The sequence below is a fragment of the Denticeps clupeoides genome, chromosome 15 (genome assembly GCF_900700375.1).
Source record: "Denticeps clupeoides chromosome 15, fDenClu1.1, whole genome shotgun sequence".
Classification (NCBI taxonomy): Eukaryota; Metazoa; Chordata; class Actinopteri; order Clupeiformes; family Denticipitidae; genus Denticeps; species Denticeps clupeoides.
The window spans coordinates 9,526,984-9,545,797 of NC_041721.1; the positions used below are offsets into that span (position 1 = coordinate 9,526,984).

An 18,814-nucleotide genomic window follows, 5' to 3' on the forward strand; every position below is an offset into this window, starting at 1 on the left:
CTCATCTCGCGCCAGAAAGCTGAAGCTCCGCCCACGTCACGGCGCCACGGACGCGCGTGGAACCGATGCTGTGCCTGGTCAAAAGCAACACGTTCATTTTTAATGAAAAGCACCAGACTACCACGGACTCTTAAAATAATCGACCTCCAACGGCTTCGTCGTTCTTACGTTATACAAAAGTTTGTCGTTAACCATATATTCATTCGTTTTTGCTCATTTCCTGACGGGCAAAATCTCTGGCGGCACTGCAGTCCTCGTAACGTGAAACGTGGGTAGAAAAGCCACAGACCTAGAACGACTAGATTCGCTGTGCCGCGTCAGCGCGTCCGCCATATTGCGAGTGGCAGACTCACCCTTTAAACCGATTGAGTCGACGTGGAAACGTATTTTTCTCAATACAAAAAAAAAAATAACCGATGTATGCTCCAAACCAGACAAATGTCTTTGGTTGTATTCGGCGGCATTTGACCATTTTATTACCAAGCTGACCATTATTTGTGTCCGTTATCGGATATATAAATATATTTTTTCTACTATACTAAATCCAAAAAGCAGTTGTCAGTGATGCTTAAATTCTTGACTTGGTCACTTACAATCAATCTAAAAATGTTTAATACTGAACCTAAATTCATTTTTAAACACCAGTCTTTATTAATATTTTTTATTAACTTTGCTTATTGGAATAAGAGTATGAGCAATAACAATATTCTCAAAAGGTTACAATATGTATATAAATAGTGTACCGTACTTGTTGAGATAATTTGACTCTGAATATTGCAATAAAAATTTAATTTAAGCATGTTACTAAAACGATCCATTGGCGGTTTTATAATTGGCAGTTTATTAGTTCCATTGGTCACAAATGCTTTGCTCAACACAAGATAGTAAAGAAAATTTGACCATAAAGGATTTTGAAAAAACTACACTGGACACTGCATAAGCAGCAGTGATCTTCTTCTCCACCTACACGGCACACAAGACAGCCTCTTTAACATAATAATTACCATATAGCCATAAAGTCAGTGGTGGCCTCGCGGGCAAGTAAGCGGACGGGTAACCGCAGGGTTGCAGCTTCAAATCCCAAACCAAGGTGCTACTGAGGTGCCCTTGAGGAAGGTACCGTCCCCACACACTGCTCCCCGGGTGTCTTTTGTGGGCTGATTGAATTTTATGGGTTGAATGTAGAGGACACACTTACATTTACATTTGAGTTCATTGGCAGATGCTGTTATCCAGAGCGACCTACAGCGTGCTTTCATGTTACGATCAACAAAGTACAGCGAGTGCGCGGTTCTGACCTTGATTGGGGACTTCATTGTGTGAAGTCTGCTTCCTTAACTGCTAGGCCACCACTGCCTACAAATCTAAAGTGACAACAACTCCTGGTTTACGAGACCAGTGCTCTTGCCACTGAGCTAACATGCAAACATAGCAAATGTTCTGTTTTCAAATGCTGTTAATTTTTTTGCAAAAAAAAAAAGTTTTGTAATTAATTATTTTATTCTTTTAATGCATGTATCACAATGTAAAATATCACAAAAGTATATTTTTGAGAAAAGCTAAAATATGTATAATTCCCTTTATTGCTTCCAGTCATGTTTGCTATGTTTGCAGATTGATCCATTTCTCAAATATCTGTTTCAAACATACACCGATCAAAACTCTAGTTACATTTGAAATCAAGTTTTTTTTTATCAGTTTTACAATAATACAGTCTCAGCCATGAATAAGCTCCACCATGAGTCACAATCATTGCCCTTAAAGCCATTTTCCGAATTTGCATGCAAAGATGAGTTAACATGTACTGAGGAATTTATAAAATTGATACAAAAAGTTCAAGCTCATGAAGTGGCAAAGAAGTCATGTTCATTCTTCATTTGCTGATGGGAAACAGTGTTGTGAAGAGGGGCTGTTCCTGCTCCTGCAGTTCTGTCGTGTTGTAAGACAGATACAAGTTGGAACAGGGTTTTATGTCAGATAAGCAGTTTTGATGAGACCCACCATGGGTGCTCTAAGACTTTACAATGCATCATAGTGTTGAGAAATAAGTATGTGTATGCTATGTTTATGAATCAAATTTCGATTTGCAAATAGTTAAAAGTGGATTCAAAATGTTTTAACTGTATGATTTGGACTGTATAAACAGAAATTTTGTTTCATTTTAATTGTCATGTCCACGAGCTGACGGGGGAAGGAAGCGCAGAGGCGGGACATTCTGGGAAACATTTATTAACAATAAAGGGAAACAAAACCAGGCACGAGGGCCGAAAACGGTAGAAATAAGTGGAGAACTTAAACGAACCCGCAGGCGTGTGGCAATCGCCAGAACTGAAACAACATAACACACAATAATTGCAGGGTCCACAAAAGAATGTCACAGCGGCCGATGGGCGGCTCAGTAGTGCCTTATAACGGCAGGCCTGATTGGGCTCAGGTGTGTCTCCAAGTGCAGCCAATCGTGACAGTAATGTGGACTTCTTCAGTCCTTTCGCCTTTCCAAACCAGACAACTGCAATTCATTTTAGGCAGGGCTGTGTCAGAGTGCTGTCCCACACAATCCCAATGCCTGCTGGATGAATGCAGACTCTCCCTGTCCCTCAGGGCTCAGCACTCAGTCCTCTCCTTTTCGCCCTCTACATGAGATCACTTGCTGAGGTCATTTCCTCACATGGTCATCTGACAACTGCTATGCTGATGACACACAACTCGTTTTCTCTCTTCCTCCCTCAGATGTACATGCACCCCCCCAAATCTCTGCATGTCTGACATTTCAACTAGTATGGCAGCCCATCATTTAAAACAGAATCCCACCAAAACTGAAATAATATTCATTTCAGCGGATTCTTCACCTCATTAGGATCTTGCTATCTACCTGGACAACATGCAGATCTTTTTTTTCTGCAACTGCATGCAACCTTGGAGACAACCAACTCTCCTGCACCAATCTTTGCCGCTCATGTAGATTCCTTTTCCACAATATCAGACAATTATCTATCAACACAGGCCACCCAGATACTTGTTCAGTCCCTAGTAATCTCACGATTGGATTACTATAACTCCCTTCTAGCAGGTCTACCTCTGAATGCCATCCAACCTGTACAACTAATACAACAACAACAACAACAACAACAACAACATTTATTTCTTATATAGCCCAAAATCACATCCAGTATGTCTCAATGGCCTTTGACAGGCCCTACAGTTGACACCCCCCACACTTGACCCTTCTGCACACAAGGAAAAACTCCACACAAAAAAAAACTATAGGAGAGAAAAAAAGAAAGGAAGAAACCTTGGGAAGGAGTGATACAGAGAGGGACCCCCTTCCAGGGTAGAGTGAGCCTGCAAATGGTGTCAGTGCAGGGCTGGGGATGATATAATAATAAGTACTACAGTTGTAGGGTTGGAGGAGTCCAGGATGTAGTCAGTGTCATGTCTAGATTACGTGTCCACAATGATGTTACTGGTCCATTTGAAGATCCCTGAAGCTGTAGTTGTAATGGTGGTGGTGGCTGTGGTGACCCTCTGGTTTGTTTCATGGTATGTCCTTGTTTAGCAGTTGTCAGGAACCAGGATTTATTTGCTGGTCTCTTCACTGGGGTCTGCCAGTTGTCTGTGTGTTTGATTCCGTGTCTCGGAGAAAAACAAACAGAAGCAGCGGCAGACGGTGGCACTGTACGACCGATACTGAAATATGTGGTTATAACGATATATTGGTGCGGTATGCAGTGGCCCGGTACCCTAACTAGGACAGCCTAACTAGAGTGAATTTAACTTTGTCTGTGTCTAACAGGGGCACTCTGTGATAAACTGGACTTTATAATTGACACTGTGTCAAAGTGAATGGAAATGAGGGTCTAGGATTTTAACAAAAAGCCAGAGAAAACAGATTTGAGATTGGATTTAAACACTGAGACTGTGTCTGAGTCCCGGACACTCACAGGCAAGCCGTTTCACAACTGCGGAGCTCTATAGGAGAAGGATCTGCTCCCAGCTGTGACCTTCTGTACTTTTGGTACCAGTAGTGACCCCGCACCCATTGATCGAAGGGGGCATGGCGGTTCGTAAAGAACCAAAAGTTCACTCAGGTATTGCGGGCCGAGACCATTTAGAGCTTTATAGGTCGAAAGTAGGATTTTGTAGTCAATCCTAAATTTGATGGGTAACCAGTGCAGTGATTGTAAGACTGGGGTGATGTGGTCAAATTTCCTAGTTCTAGTTAGAACTCTGGCTGCAGCATTCTGTACTAGCTGGAGTTTACTCATGCACCTACTAGAGCATCCAGACAGTAATGTATTGCAGTAATCTAACCTTGATGTAATAAATGCATGGACCAACTTTTCTGCATCATGCATTGAAATTATATTTCTTATTTTCGCAATATTTCTAAGGTGAAAGAATGCTATCCTAGTGACATTGTCTACGTCCGAATTGAATGAGAGACCTGCATCAATGATGACACCTAGATCCTTCACTTCAATACTCTGTGAGATAGAAAGGATATCCAGGGTTATTGTGTAGTCAGCCAGCTTATGTCTGGCTGCTTGAGACCCAAGTATGAGAGCTTCTGTCTTGTCAGGGTTTAACAGGAGAAAGTTGGAGAGCATCCACTGTCTAATGTCCTTCAGACAATTCTCTATATTGTTCAGCTGCTGCCTCTGGTCTGGCATTGCTGACAGATACAGTTGTGTGTCGTCAGCGTAGCAATGAAAGCTAATACCGTGTTTGCGGATGACGTCACCTAAAGGTAACATGTATAGAGAAAAAAGTAACGGACCTAGGACAGAGCCTTGTGGAACACCAAACTCTACTTTACTATGTGAAGACGAAACACCATTGATGTCCACAAACTGATATCGGTTGGTCAAATATGATCTGAACCATTCAAGGGCTGTTCCCTTAATCCTGATAACATTCTCTAACCTGGCAAGGAGAATAGCGTGATCGATAGTGTCAAACGCTGCACTCAGATTCCCTTTATAGTAAACCAGAACTGATTACCCATATATGTTAATGTAAATGTAAGTGGCATATTTTATTTAGAACAGTTAAGGGCTAAATTAATTGTGATAAAATTAAATTAAAATAAACAGTATATTTCAGTATATTCCACAAATATGAACAATTAACTCTAACACAATGTTTTAAATAATAATGCAAATCTATTACCATCATGGCTCAATTACATTTGAAATGAGTTTGAAGTCAAGCTTTACACACATAATCACACATGTAGTTCCACATAGTCATTGGTTTTAAAATTTTAAACCACAAGCATAATGATGATTTTGATGCACTTGCTTATTCCACCACACTATTAAACAATTACAAAAAGCTCATGAAGTGGCAAAGAAGTCATGTTCATTCTGCATTTGCTGACGGAAAACAGTGTTGGCTTCAGTGACCTTCTCTTGAGTGTCCAGGTACTTGTTCAACAGGGGTTTGAATTTCTCTGGGTGTCCGTGCATATTATCTATCTTCCACTGAATGTAGGCATTGTTCTCGTTCATGTTGAGGTTATTGGCCAGCCACACCCACAGACGGGAGCAGGGTAACATGGAAACAACAAAGTAGATGGGCTCTTTGGTCTTCATGATGGCTGCATAGTCAGACAGGTACTTCCCCATGGCAGGAGTTGGCTTAATATCAGATACACCCTGTTTATATGAAAAACCACAGACATTACAGACAGGAAAATCAAATTGCATGACAAGTTGTGCATAAGTTACATTGCAGGATATTTCACCCAAATTTTACTTAACTGTCACCTGAAAAAAAAATGGTATAGAGCTCTTACCTTCAGATTATACTGGTTCAAGAAAGAAATTGCAAAGTTTTTATAGCTTTCATATTTGCCTTTCAGGAACTGACTCAAGTCAGCTGGTTCCTTCACTTTATCTCTTAGATCTCTGAGGAGTGCTGTGACATTCACCAGGTAGTTGATGTCCTGAATTGTGAAATTAATGTAACGTTCTGCTGGCAGATTCCCTGACTCCATGCGTTTCAAGAAGTCTAACTTCAGAGTTTCATGGGAAATATATGAGTTGTTGCTCCAGAGGAACTTGTACACATCATCAGGAACTGCAAACTCTGCACATTAAAATGTTTTGGTCAGAGATTTTAGCCATGAATTGCAAGAATAGCTTTCCTTTAAATTAAGTTTTAGTTGTGTGAACTATTGTCAAATTCTATCACCATGCAGCTAACCTGCTTTTCTTCTTCGGGTTCTAGTTTATGAAACTTATCATTTCAATCTTAACAAAATCCTACTTATAATTTGACTGTGCTTTTATTATGAACTTCAGATCTGCCCTGCATAAACTTACAGTGCCATTCCACCCAAATACAAGTTTACAGTGTTATGAAATAAGATCCCCACCAAGTATAATACATGGGCGTGTATAAAATTGTGATTAATGGAGCCTGGCAGTAGGCTGGCTTGGTAGTTAGATATCTTAGTGATACGAAATTGTTATACGTTATACGAAATTGTTACAGGAACGGCTACTATTACAAAACTTAAACATTACCTTCAACTGTAGACCTTCTGTTGTCCAGACCCGTTACATAATTGGAACTGAAGCAGAAGGAAAGCGTCTGTTCATGCTGAAATCTGCATCAATTACTCACATGTGATGTTGTTAACCTACCTGAAAGAAATCAGACAAACCATAGACAGCAGACTGAGGCCCATGATCCACAGGTTTCATGCACGAGTTTCTAAACCAGCCGTCCAACGAGTCTTGTCCTTTTCAAATTCAAGGTCAGAATGCCTCTATATATACAAAGAACTGCATGTAGCAGTGCAACATGACTTTTGCAACAAGGATGTGACAATTTCTCAAAAGCAGCATTTCAGCTATGCCAACACTGAAGGACACTCCGACCCAAAAACAAGTGTTGTACAAAATGTCCTACCAAAGTAGCAATGAGGAGAATTCTGTTGCCAGCAATACTTGCGAATTATATTTGGATCTAGTTTGAATGAAATGCAATTTTTATTCATTCAAGCATGTGTTCATAAATGTGTGTGTGTTTGTGTATATGTATATATGTTTCATACATAAATTCAAAACTTAAAAAAAAAAAAAATTCATAATTATATTGCTGCTGATTATGCAAACCTACATGTGGCAAAATCAAACATAAAAAAAAAAAAAAATCAAACGTTTGTACTCTTTCATCCTTAGATTGCGTCTCCCTACAGCTTTAGAAAATAAATATAACAATTTAAGTTTATTATATTTCTATTTGTTGTTGTATTTGCTTGTTATTAAAATTTATGTGAGCTTTTAACATTAAAATGCAATGAGTTATTTTTTTGTTGCTGAAAATATGCATCACAAATATCACTGTAATGTTTTTTCAGACTGTTACACTGGTTTTGACCTGTTTGCCCCTGAACGTGTGGATTGCCCATGTGTCTGTTCAGAATTCCCGTTTTCCGATCCCGTCCAGCCTCCAGCGCCACGCTCCGAACCACTGCTGCCAACCCGCCAGGCATTCATACAAATTTCACAAGCAACACACTCACACTAGCCTAGATTTCTTTTTATACAAACCATAAAAGAAAAAATATATATACGCAGTGTTATCTTCATTTTACATGTCAATTTCTTTTTTTTTTTTGCAGCTCCGGGTGCCTTCTCTTTTGTGGAAGCCTGGTCCAAATGGCTCTTTTGAGTGTTAAATGTTGCTGACCGCTGCAAATAAATGTGATTTAAAAAGTTCCAATAACACCTTTATTAGTCAATGTAAACATTAATTATATAAATGGCAGTGTAGAGGTACAATTGTCACCCTGATGTTATCAGCAAACAAAACCTAGAGTCTAGAATGATCTGGAACCAACTGCATTCAACACTACAAAAAAGAGCCCCTACCTACAGATTTTCTTTTAAAACATGCCTGCCAACATTAGCCTAGGCACACCGGAATCAACTTTTTAAGTTTGTGTTAGGAATGTCTATGTTTGCCTTGGAGAATCTTGGAAAGAGGTTGCATTGGATAGATCTTCACAGACCACTCTCAAAAACCAAAAGGAATGTTTTGCATCATCCTTCTTGCAAGCCATGCCATTGATGCCGGAATGGCAAGTGTCTGGGCGTCATTGTTTGAGCACTGGTAATTCATTGGGCTTGAAGAAAGCTTGTGACATGCCCATCGCATAGATATACACCTTGGCATCCACTACAATGTTCTCCTTCTTGAGAACCTCTGCACAAGAAAAAAAAAAAAAAAAAATTTGCCATGAAATATAAATTGATTCAAGTGAAAAAGGACATGTATGATTTTTCATATATTAAAATGGGACTTACCATCTATTTTCTTTTGAAATTCATCCAGCGGTATAAGAACAACTTCAACAAATTCTTGAAAAAAAGAGAAAAGAAAATGACAAATTATGTTATTTATCAGTTCATAATTAATAATTATTATTATTATAATTTAATTAGAAAATACATTTTTAAATAAAAAAAATTTTTTTTACCTCCTTCACCTAAAAAGACAAGAACAAACAAAATAATTAGATGTACAACCAAGTTAAACATTTTAAAACAATTTTACTTTTATGTATCTTTTAAAAAACAAAAACAAGACATCCCAGATATGGAATAATGAAATATTCGTATTTAATACATACATACAAACAATCGAAAAAATTACACAAAAATTATAGATAGAAATCAAATTTAATGGAGGTCTGGATTTGAAGAAACACACAACAGGCTGATCCAACTTTGATGCAATTTCCTTAGAACAAGTTGAAACAAGGCTCAGTAGTGTGTGTGTGTGTGTGTGTGTGTGTGTCCTCCACATGCCTGTATGACCTCTCTACAACACCTGGGCATTCATGGCAAATTTTTTAGTCAGGCTCGGCTCGGTCAGTCTATAGTTCCACATGATTCGCTGCTTTGGGGATGTCTTGCTAACCGCCTATAATTTCCACCTGTTTATTCCTTATGCACAACAGCATGTGAAATTGATGGTCAGTCATTATTGCTTCCTATGTGGATAGTTTGATTTCACAGATGTGATTGACTTGGAGTTAAGGTGTGTTGTTTTGAGCAGTGTATAATATATTTGCCAGAAAATCAGTTCTCACCTAGCTGTTGAGTAGGGTGGATATTCTCCAGGTCATCTCCATTAATGTTCACCATGACTATCTGAGTGGTGCAGTTAGACAGGCCAGGGTCCAAACAGGTGACTGGGATACAGATGGAGTTCATTTGCATAATATTCCAATTCAATGTCCTAGGGAGTTTATTGGATTTTCTGGACTGGTTAATGATGTTGGCAGATCAATTTCTTCTGTGTATGTATATGGGACATGTGCTATACCTGGAGTCACTCCTACAACCTCCCCCTTGTATCCAGTCTCCTCTTTCAGTTCCCTCAATGCTGCAGTTTCTGCACTCTCATTATCATCTATGAGACCTGCAAGAAAAAGATGCCATTTTAGTGTGTCTACATATAGTTATTTTGTCCTAGTAAGTGAAAACATTCATTAATTATAGACTAGGTATGTTGTAAGTGATGAATGGTTTAGTTTCATACCTGCTGGAAACTCCAGAGAGTATCCCCCAAGCGGTGGGCGGAACTGCTTCACCATCACAACACAGTCTTTGTGCAGTGTTCGCTTCAAAATGGCAATGATTCCAACACCTATGAGCACATACACAGGACAGCAAATGAATTTGGACAAAGCAAAAAAAAAAAAAAAAAAAAATCATTTGGAACTGACTATTAACCATGGCATGATTTCTACAGATGCTCAACGTATTCATTATCAAATTATTCAAAATGAATCAAATAAATGGACACATTCCAACCATTCTATAATCATGTCACAAAGTTAATTAGTAGAGCTGTCCCTGTCTTCACAGACACATACCATCAGCTATAGAATCACTTTGCCTGGTTGTTCTCTTCACGGTTTCCCATGTTCTATGGTGAAGAGAGAGAAATACAGTAAAAATGTTGTTTGTTTGCTTTGGTCACACCTGTATTGAAATAATGTTAATTGTGTTATTGTAAATTTTTGTATGTAATAAAATAGTCAATTTGGCTTACTGTTTTGATTTGCACACATTGTTCATTTTTCTTTAATTGTCATTATTGGTAATGAAGTGATTGTTATTGCGAAACACTGCAGCACAGCATATGGTGCACACAATGAAATTTTAACCGCTACTTTTAACCAAACACCTTAGTGAGCCGCCATGGAAGGTGCCCAGCGAGCAGTGTGCAGGGATGGTACTTTGCTAAGTAGCACCTTGGCAACTCAGGATTTGAACAGTCAATCTTCTGATTACGGGTCCGCATCCTTACCACCGCCCCAACCATTAGCAGTTTAATAAAAAAAAAAAATCTCATTCTCACTGTTGTTCTAACATGTTTCAGTGCAAAAACCCAGTCTTTGTGTCAACCTGTACTGGTTTTACATGTTGTGCCTGCCACTCGCAATATGGCAGACACATTAACGTATGGTGCCCGCGGGACAACACAGCTAATGCTGCCTCTAGTAATACCATTTCTATGCTCCAACAGCAGTGTATGAGCAGGCCACTAATGTAACGGATGTGAATATTTGCTGTGATAACGACTTGCATTGGATTGCAGGTGCTCCACCCACTTTGAAAATCGCTCCATTAAGAAGCACTTGTCTTCACACCAAAAAAAAAATTACACAAATATTTGAAAAAAATTCCTTTCTGGTGGAATGACAGAGATGGACAGAGTGTTTAACCTTTTATTATTAAATGTGATGATTAGTTATTTTTACTGTCATTGTATCATTATATACAGTAAAGGCCAAAAGTTCAGACACACCTTCTCATTCAATGTGTTTTCTTTATTTTCATGACCATTTACATTGGTAGATTCTCACTGAAGGCATTAAAACTATGAATGAACACATGGGGAGTTATGTACTTAAAAAAAGGTGAAATAACTGAAAACATTTAGTGAAAGTGAAGTGAGTGTCACTTGTGATACACAGCAGCACAGCACACGGTGCACACAGTGAAATTTGTCCTCTGCATTTAACCCATTACCCTGAGTGAGCAGTGGGCAGCCATGACAGGCGCCCGGGAGCAGTGTGTGGGAACGGTGCTTTGCTCAGTGGCACCTCAGTGGCACCTTGGCGGGTCGAGATTCGAACTGGCAACCTTGTGATTACGGGGCCACTTTCTTAACCGCTAGGCCACCACTGCCCCATTTAAAATCTAGTTTCTTCAAAATAGCTCTGATTGCTCAAAATTGCTCTGATTGCTGCTTTGCACACTCTTGGCATTCTCTCGATGAGCTTCAAGAGGTCGTCACCTGAAATGGTTCTCCAACAGTCTTGAAGGAGTCCCCAGAGGTGTTTAGCACTTGTTGGGGTCCAGCTCACCCCAAACCATCTCGATTGAGTTCAGGTCCGGTGACTGTGGAGGCCAGGTCTCCACTTTATGTTAAGTACATAACTCCACATGAGTTCATTCATAGTTTTGATGCCTTCAGTGAGAATCTACCAATGTAAATGGTCATGAAAATAAAGAAAACATATCGACATATCGAAAACATACCGAAGGTGTCCAAACTCTGTGTTAATTCATGACATAAAAAAAACACTGAACTGATTTCAAAAGAATTGTAAAAAATCCACACACGTTGGTGGACAGATTGCTCATTCTGGGAAACAGTATCCACTTTACCACGTGACAGGGTCACTGACCCATCCTTCAGATAAGAGACGTACCTGGTCTGTCCGGTGGGGTCCACATAGGTGGTCTGTTCAAGTTTCACCCACTTGCCCTTTGCAATAACCTTTGGACAGAGTGGAGGAGTCATATCTCAAAGAAACCAAACAGATCCATCTCTTCGTTGCTCATTCAATAACATGCTTCACGTAGAAAAAACGTGCACTTGCGTATTTTAGAGTAATGGGGTGGAAAGAAAAGCAACGCTTTTCAAGCTTTACGATGCTAGTTTAGCATGTAAGCACAGCGGCGTTCCATTTTTAAGCCAACCCAGCAGCAGGAGAACACACATTTTATGCAGATTGACATGGATGCATTTAACGTCCTACCGTCTCCTGCACCACGTGAGGCTCCGTCGATGTTTTTTTCGGGCAGCTCATCCTCGTACCGCAACTCGCTTACGTGCAGAAAGTAATTAATAAACGAGGCGCATGCCGCGGACCTGCTGAAAGAGCACATTCATCCCAGTGAGGGTCACGGAGCGGCGACCGCGAAGACGCCTGTCCCCCCCCCCCCCGTTCCACCCCGGGTACCACGTACGCGCCGGGAGAACAAAAACGGGGTGAAACGGGCCGAGACCGGCCGCATTCCAACAACGATCCCGGATCAACAATCCCGGATCGACGCGTCGGAAAACTTCAGCCATTTACTCTTGTCGAGTTTAAACCCCGATCTACCCCCCCCACAGACACAGAAAACCTTTTAAATCGAAACCCCGCGGCGAACCGCAACAAGGCGTCAATTTTAAAGACGCCGAAATAAACCACCGATCGATTGAAACGCATTTCGAGGGCGGACACTCACGCGCTGGACCGTATATTCCTGTGTGGGGAAAATTGCGTCATGCGGAGCTCCGCCCACACGTGCAACTTCAAAACACGTCCCCGGAGCTGTGGCGCCTGGGACTCGTGCAATGCAACGTTACACTAGCTTAAATAGGTTCTGAAAAACGCCAGTTGCGAGTGCGTTGAAAACATGTTTAAGAACAATATTTATAGTATTTTTTTTTTATTTACACGAACGCGGCCGTTTCTTGTTTTTAGCCGAGCATCTATTACGGTTGCACATATTTTCGAAATTTTCCGAAGCGAGTGGAGCGCAGCATTATGAAGAAGGAACAGGTTGTCAATTGCCAATTTTCCGTCTGGTATCCCATTTTCAAGAATCACACCATCAAAAGGTAAGAAAGGCGTTCAGCTCGGTGAACAGTCGCCATGCCAGTGGCTCTCTTGTGTTCCTCTGGGGGTGTGAGACGGTTTAAACTGCTGGACAGCTCCCTACTCGACTCATATAAAATTCCGCAGAATATCAATATCAGGTTTAAAATAAAGAACGCACGTTCGTGGAAAAAGAGCGGTTCCAATGTCTAATTTAAAAAGAAACCCGACATGAAAGTAGTGTGATGGCAAGATTGTGAATTTGCATGTGACAGAAGACCCAGTCTGTCTCTTCACAAGTTAAAAAAAGAAAAGAAACTTTGTTTGGTGGCAGCAGCACTGCCAAGTTTGTCTTGTCTTTATGATAAAAGTTCTCTGTTCTTTGTTTCAGCCTGATTCTTCCTCTGCCTCCGAACGTAATCGATTATTTGCTTGATGATGGAACACTTGTAGTTTCTGGAAGGTAATGTGATTCTTCTATTTCATTCTTAAACCACTGCAGACCAATGACCAATTTTGAAATGATGTGTGTCAGTGGCCTGTAACTTTCCATTAGGGGGGTAACTAGGGTCGCCAAACCATCCCTAATTGTCCGGGACGTCCCGAATTCTGTGTGATTTTGATTTGTCCGTTCCAGGGCATCTCCAGTCCAGTATTCCAATCACAGCCTCGTCGGCCGATAATAGACTACTGTAAGCATGGCAAAATGATGCTATGTGTTTCAGGGGTGTCAAATTTGCAGTGTGGGGGCCACATCCTGCGAGACTTTATATAGATATATTATTATGGCCCGGCGATATGAAGCGCTGATAACACACAAACAACAGATCCCATAATTCACTGCTGCACTTGCCTTGCTGGACGTGATCTTTACACTGCAGCTGAATCTATACAGGGGCAGTTTCCACTAGGGATGTGATATACCACTGATTTCCTTTTCAATCAGATACCAAGTAAAATTTTGATTGGTATCGGCAAAAATAGCAAAAATTGATAACTCATACAAAAGGGGAGGGGGTAGCAACCCTAGGTTTAACTGTACACATACATCACGGTACGGTTCTGTTGATAATTTGGTTTTAAAGTCACGGTTCAGTGGGGTAAAGTATATAAAAGGGAAATTTCTTCTTTCATAAACAGTGTACAGATGCGTAATTGAGTGTTTGTTGACCCATCACACCTCAGTCTCCATACTTCTTCCCATTAGCCTATCAATATTTTTCTTTTTATCTTACAGTGAAAATATTCACCAAAGTCCGACGAACAACAGTGACTCTGGAGATGATGATGTTTTGGTAAGAATTTTACCATGATTGGTTAAAGGTTGATTTGTCACGGCCGGTGCTGGGCAGCTAGGATGCACACGCACGACTCCGTTACAAAAAAAAGGGCTTTTATTACACAAGACACAAAAACAAGGCTGGAAAACATACCGGCTGACGAAACAATGCCTTCACGCAGACTACAAACACTCAGGAACATTTATAAATTTACATTTATGGCATTAATCAGACGCTCTTATCCAAAGCGACTTACAATCAGTAGTTACAGAGACAGTCCCCCCCTGGAGCAACTTAGGGTAAAGTGTCTTGCTCAGGGACACAAGGGTAGTAAGTGGGATTTGAACCTGGGTCTTCTGGTTCATAGGCGAGCGTGTTACCCACTAGGCTACTACCCACCTCAATCTACAGGTGAAAATATTTAAAGGTAATCAGGCACACGAATGACACAGAACATTCAGAAAACAGTTCGGGCCATGACATGATTGTATTTAATGCTTTAGTGCCATTGTGTTGAAACTGATGAACAATATGTTTGACAGTGGTCTGATGATGAATCGACTGCGACAGTCACAGTAAGGCCATACTATCATACCGAGTATTCAGTATTTTAACTCAGTATATAACAGTAATATTCAGTATTTAACTGAAGCTTTTAATGTATTGTGATTTGGGTTCTGTTGTCATCTTTTAGGCACCAGAGTTTCCAGAGTTCAATGCTAAAGTTTTAGAAGCAATAAATGCTCTTGATGGTCATGTGTTTCCTAAACTGAACTGGAGTTCACCGCGTGTGAGTTTACACACACACACACACACACACACACACACACGTATAAAAGACATGTTATTTTGCAGTGTAACATCAATTCATTCGCTCTCTTGCAGGATGCTAACTGGATTGCCCTGAACAGCTCACTGCAGTGCTGCAGTCTGAGTGAAGTCTTTCTTTTGTTTAAAAGCTCAGACTTCATTACACGTGACCTCACTCAGCCGTAAGCAAAAAAAATGGCATAGATATTCTCAAGGTCTTAGTTGTTCAGACACAGACAACAAGTGTTGCAGGCGAAGCGGCCTCTGCCGTTGGGTGCGATAATAGTTGCCATTTTACCCTTGCTGTTCATGTGTTGGAAGCAGAACATCGAACAGAAGAGCAGTATAAAAAGGCGTCACAAATGGGATTGCATGGCTACAGACAGGTCTGTGTGTCCTTGACAGCCTGTGTTCACCACCAAAAGCTCTTACAATGGCCACATGACCATTATAAGCGAAAGTGATTGTTTTTGTCATTGTGATACATCACTGCACAGCTCACTGCATTTAACCCAGTGGGAAGCCATGAAAGGGGATGGAACTTTGCTCAAGGGGACCTCAGTGGAATCTTGGCAGTTTACGAGTCCACTTCCTTACCTGCTAGGCCACCACTGCCCTCATATCTTGACAACGGCAAAGGTGTCCTGGTCTGATCAATCATAGTTTTTTTGTACAGTATGTGTATGGGTGAGTGTGTGTGCATGAGGGTGTGCTTTGGGAAGAAGGCAAACTGCTGAGTCAGTATGGTGCTTTGCACAACATTCTGAGTGGAAACCTTGGGTGAAAGAGATGTGAACTGATAATTACATTAGAAGAGTGATTTAAGTATAAGGCAAAATGATTCGAACCATGCTCAGCCTAAAAACTTAATTATCATCTTATATCCAGTAGGGGACAATCTTCTGCCAGGTAGTCTTGGAGACCTGCAAGTCTTGGCACCATTCTTTAATGTTTTTTTTAATTTTATTTAAATCCTTAAATGATCAGGGGTGATGATGATGATGATAATGATAATGAGGACGGATCATAGTGTTTAAGACACTTTGAGTGTTATTACAAATCTGGGGTGTTTTGTGCAGGTTTATTCACTGTAATGATGACTCTCCAGACCCGGCCATACAGTATGAGGTAAAGCAAGTCATTGCATTCACCTTTAGACCGCAGCAGAACGATTCTTTTACACTGACCTGCTTACTTTACCTGTTTACTGCTTGATAGCTGGTTCTTCGGAAATGGAGCGAGCTGATCCCAGGTGGGGAGTTTCGGTGCTTTGTAAAAGAGAACAAGCTGATAGGTATGATCTCAGCTCTCACAAGGGCCTTGTCTATCTATTTTCTGTGAAAATGTTTGTAATAGACAATGAAATTAAGAGTAATTTTGAGAGAGAGAGAGTCATATTGTCACCTAACTATTGGCATATAAAATAGCGTGTGTGTGTGTGTGTGTGTGTGTGTGTGTGTGTGTGTGTTATTAGAATTGTGACTTTTGCAACACACTTTGTTTGTAGTAGTAGCTACAGAATGTACACATTTGAGTTCCAGGAGTCTTCAGTTTCTGTCAATGTCTTTTCTCTCCAGCTATCTCTCAGAGAGATTATACACAGTACTACAGTCACATCAGTTCCCAGGAGGACATCATTTGCCAGGCCATTCTAAAGTTCTTCAGGGAGCACATTCAGTACAAGTTCCTGGATGAAGACTGTGAGTGTAATACATTGTTCAAGGCTTGAATTTATGCGACATAATGCCTCAATCACCTTTATCTCTGTCTTTTTTTCATGCATTTAGTTGTCCTTGATGTTTACCAAGACAGCCAGGTGAGCTGCATTTAAAGTATGAATATTTTATTCTATATAGCTGTAGTTAAATGCCTTAGTTTGTTATGTTCTCTCTGATAGGGCCGCGTATGGCTGATTGACCTGAACCCTTTTGGTAAAGTCACAGATTCCCTTCTCTTTACCTGGGAGGAGCTAACCTCTGGGAACAGTCTGACAGCAAATCAAGCAGACAATGCCCAGCAGGTAAATATGTTGTCATAATTATTTTTCCATGCTGATGTGTGCCCTAATCACTAATCAATTTTTAATTCCTGTTCTTAGGAGAGACCTGAATTTCGCTACACCACCAGTGAAGTGACCGTTCAACCCAGTCCCTGTCTGAGCTACAGGATCCCTCGTGACTTTGTAGACCTTTCAACGGGAGAGGACCCTTACAAACTCATTGACTTCCTGAAGCTGGTGAGATATTACAATCCGCTTAAATAAGGGTTAGCATTTTAAACTTCTAAATCTCCATCAACTCTTTCTTGTAGAAAAAAGGCCAACAGGAAGATGAAGAGACTGAAGAGGAGGTCTAGAAAAGAGCCACCAGGGAGCAGTCAATAGATTTTTGTCCCCCTTCCCCATCTTTAGTTTGTGTTAAACTGATTGCTCTTAAAATGCTCTTAGACTTTACCTTATTTTTTTAAATAATATCTAACATATTTTATACTAAATAACTTAGTATAAAATATGTTTTCTTGGGATACTGCATGAAAGGTTCTATGTGCTTATTGACGTAGAATAATCATACATCTTCTTTCTGTTGTTTTCTGTTTATTCTTATTTCAAAGACACAGTTCAGAAGGGGTCTTCTGACCATATGTCTGCAGGATCTGGGTCACATTTAACCCTTTGCACATCATATTCCTGAATCTCTGTCCATATGTTTTTGTGGTCATTTGTTGCTCTATTTTTAGAACCAAAGTGATGTAAAGTTTAATAAAAGAAGAAAAAAAGTGGAGATTATACAAACCTGGTTCCAAAAAACGTTGGTACGCTGTATAAAATCCTCAAATAAAAACAGAATGCAGTGATTTGCAGATCTCATATTTTATTCACAATACAACTGAGTGAGCATATCAATGATCTAAACTGTGTAAGCAACCCCTCTATTAACACAAATGTGGACATTTCTGGGAGGTGAAAGTTGTCCCATCCAGAAGATGTCTGTAATATTTCTGGTTGCTTTCTTTTTATTTTCTTTTTAAATGAAAAATGTTGTTGCGCCGTTCTTTCATCTGCTCATCCTGACTTTTGCTATTGCTGTGAGTTCCACTAGGGAGCGACATTTACCTTTCATACTGAGACCACCACCATTAATATTTGTATTTATCAGATCAGAGCGACTTACAATCAGCAGTTACAGAGAGAGTCCCCCTGGAGACACTCAGGGTTAAGTGTCTTGCTCAGGGACACGATAGTAGTAAGTGGGGTTTGAACCTGTGAACCTGTGATTTTCTGGTGTCCACAAGGTTAAGATCAAGATCCAGATCTAACCTAAGGACATTAAACTGTTGGAAGGAGAGACGGCCACTGAACAGATTTGTTACTGAATGAAAACATGACCAGAAAATCTGATTTTTATATAAAATATTCATTAAACTGTACTTAATGTAACAAGAACATGCTAATAACAAATAACATTTATTCTGCTTTTCAAAATTAGTCATGGTGGTTTCTGCTTTGCATGAACAGGGTGGCATGGGATGGAGTCAAATTCCAGACCTGTTTTTTTTTTCTTTTGGCCCAGTCCACCTTTTTTGTCCCTGTCCACATCTCAGAAGGAAGTTGACTTGTATCACAGAGTGGTCGTTCAATCCTACAATTTTAGTTTTTCGTTGTCCTGGCAGAACAGATAAATCACAGCAACATGGCTGCCCTGCTGGCCAGTATAACAGAAAATTGATAGGTATGTATGAATAGATATTCGATAATTTAGGTCTGGTGTGCCAGTAGCATGGTTCAAAAGGATTGTAAAATGCCACTGTGGAGAATATCGCGAGT

At 40.3% G+C, this 18,814-nt stretch overlaps 3 protein-coding genes across 5 annotated transcripts; 1 reads left to right on the forward strand and 2 right to left on the reverse strand.

The window, feature by feature from the left end:
* Positions 1-5,016: 5,016 nt before the first annotated feature.
* Positions 5,017-6,802, reverse strand: LOC114765104 (uncharacterized). Its single transcript, XM_028955180.1, has 4 exons — positions 6,651-6,802; positions 6,531-6,577; positions 5,798-6,090; positions 5,017-5,657 (listed from the first exon to the last, which is right to left on the reverse strand). Exons 1-4 carry the CDS (start codon positions 6,692-6,694, stop codon positions 5,337-5,339), a joined length of 705 nt encoding a protein of 234 aa, XP_028811013.1. The 5' UTR covers positions 6,695-6,802; the 3' UTR covers positions 5,017-5,336.
* Positions 6,803-7,724: 922 nt separating this feature from the next.
* nudt5 (nudix (nucleoside diphosphate linked moiety X)-type motif 5) lies at positions 7,725-12,621 on the reverse strand. 3 transcript variants are annotated; one of them, XM_028955453.1, is made up of 10 exons: positions 12,549-12,621; positions 12,074-12,189; positions 11,744-11,811; positions 9,896-9,948; positions 9,559-9,666; positions 9,343-9,438; positions 9,107-9,208; positions 8,492-8,500; positions 8,319-8,372; positions 7,725-8,217 (listed from the first exon to the last, which is right to left on the reverse strand). In XM_028955453.1, exons 2-10 carry the CDS (start codon positions 12,122-12,124, stop codon positions 8,108-8,110), a joined length of 651 nt encoding a protein of 216 aa, XP_028811286.1. In that variant the 5' UTR covers positions 12,125-12,189; positions 12,549-12,621; the 3' UTR covers positions 7,725-8,107. The 3 variants fall into 3 exon arrangements, with proteins under 3 accessions (XP_028811286.1, XP_028811287.1, XP_028811288.1); XM_028955454.1 differs by having other exon boundaries at positions 12,074-12,186; positions 12,549-12,592; XM_028955455.1 differs by lacking the exon at positions 12,549-12,621 and adding an exon at positions 12,323-12,536 and having other exon boundaries at positions 12,074-12,225.
* On the forward strand, positions 12,619-17,844 carry cdc123 (cell division cycle 123 homolog (S. cerevisiae)). The gene is made up of 13 exons (XM_028955452.1): positions 12,619-12,924; positions 13,293-13,364; positions 14,139-14,196; positions 14,724-14,756; positions 14,876-14,971; positions 15,067-15,173; positions 16,071-16,119; positions 16,210-16,285; positions 16,569-16,691; positions 16,779-16,807; positions 16,889-17,011; positions 17,090-17,227; positions 17,302-17,844. Exons 1-13 carry the CDS (start codon positions 12,851-12,853, stop codon positions 17,344-17,346), a joined length of 1,023 nt encoding a protein of 340 aa, XP_028811285.1. The 5' UTR covers positions 12,619-12,850; the 3' UTR covers positions 17,347-17,844.
* Positions 17,845-18,814: the final 970 nt, after the last annotated feature.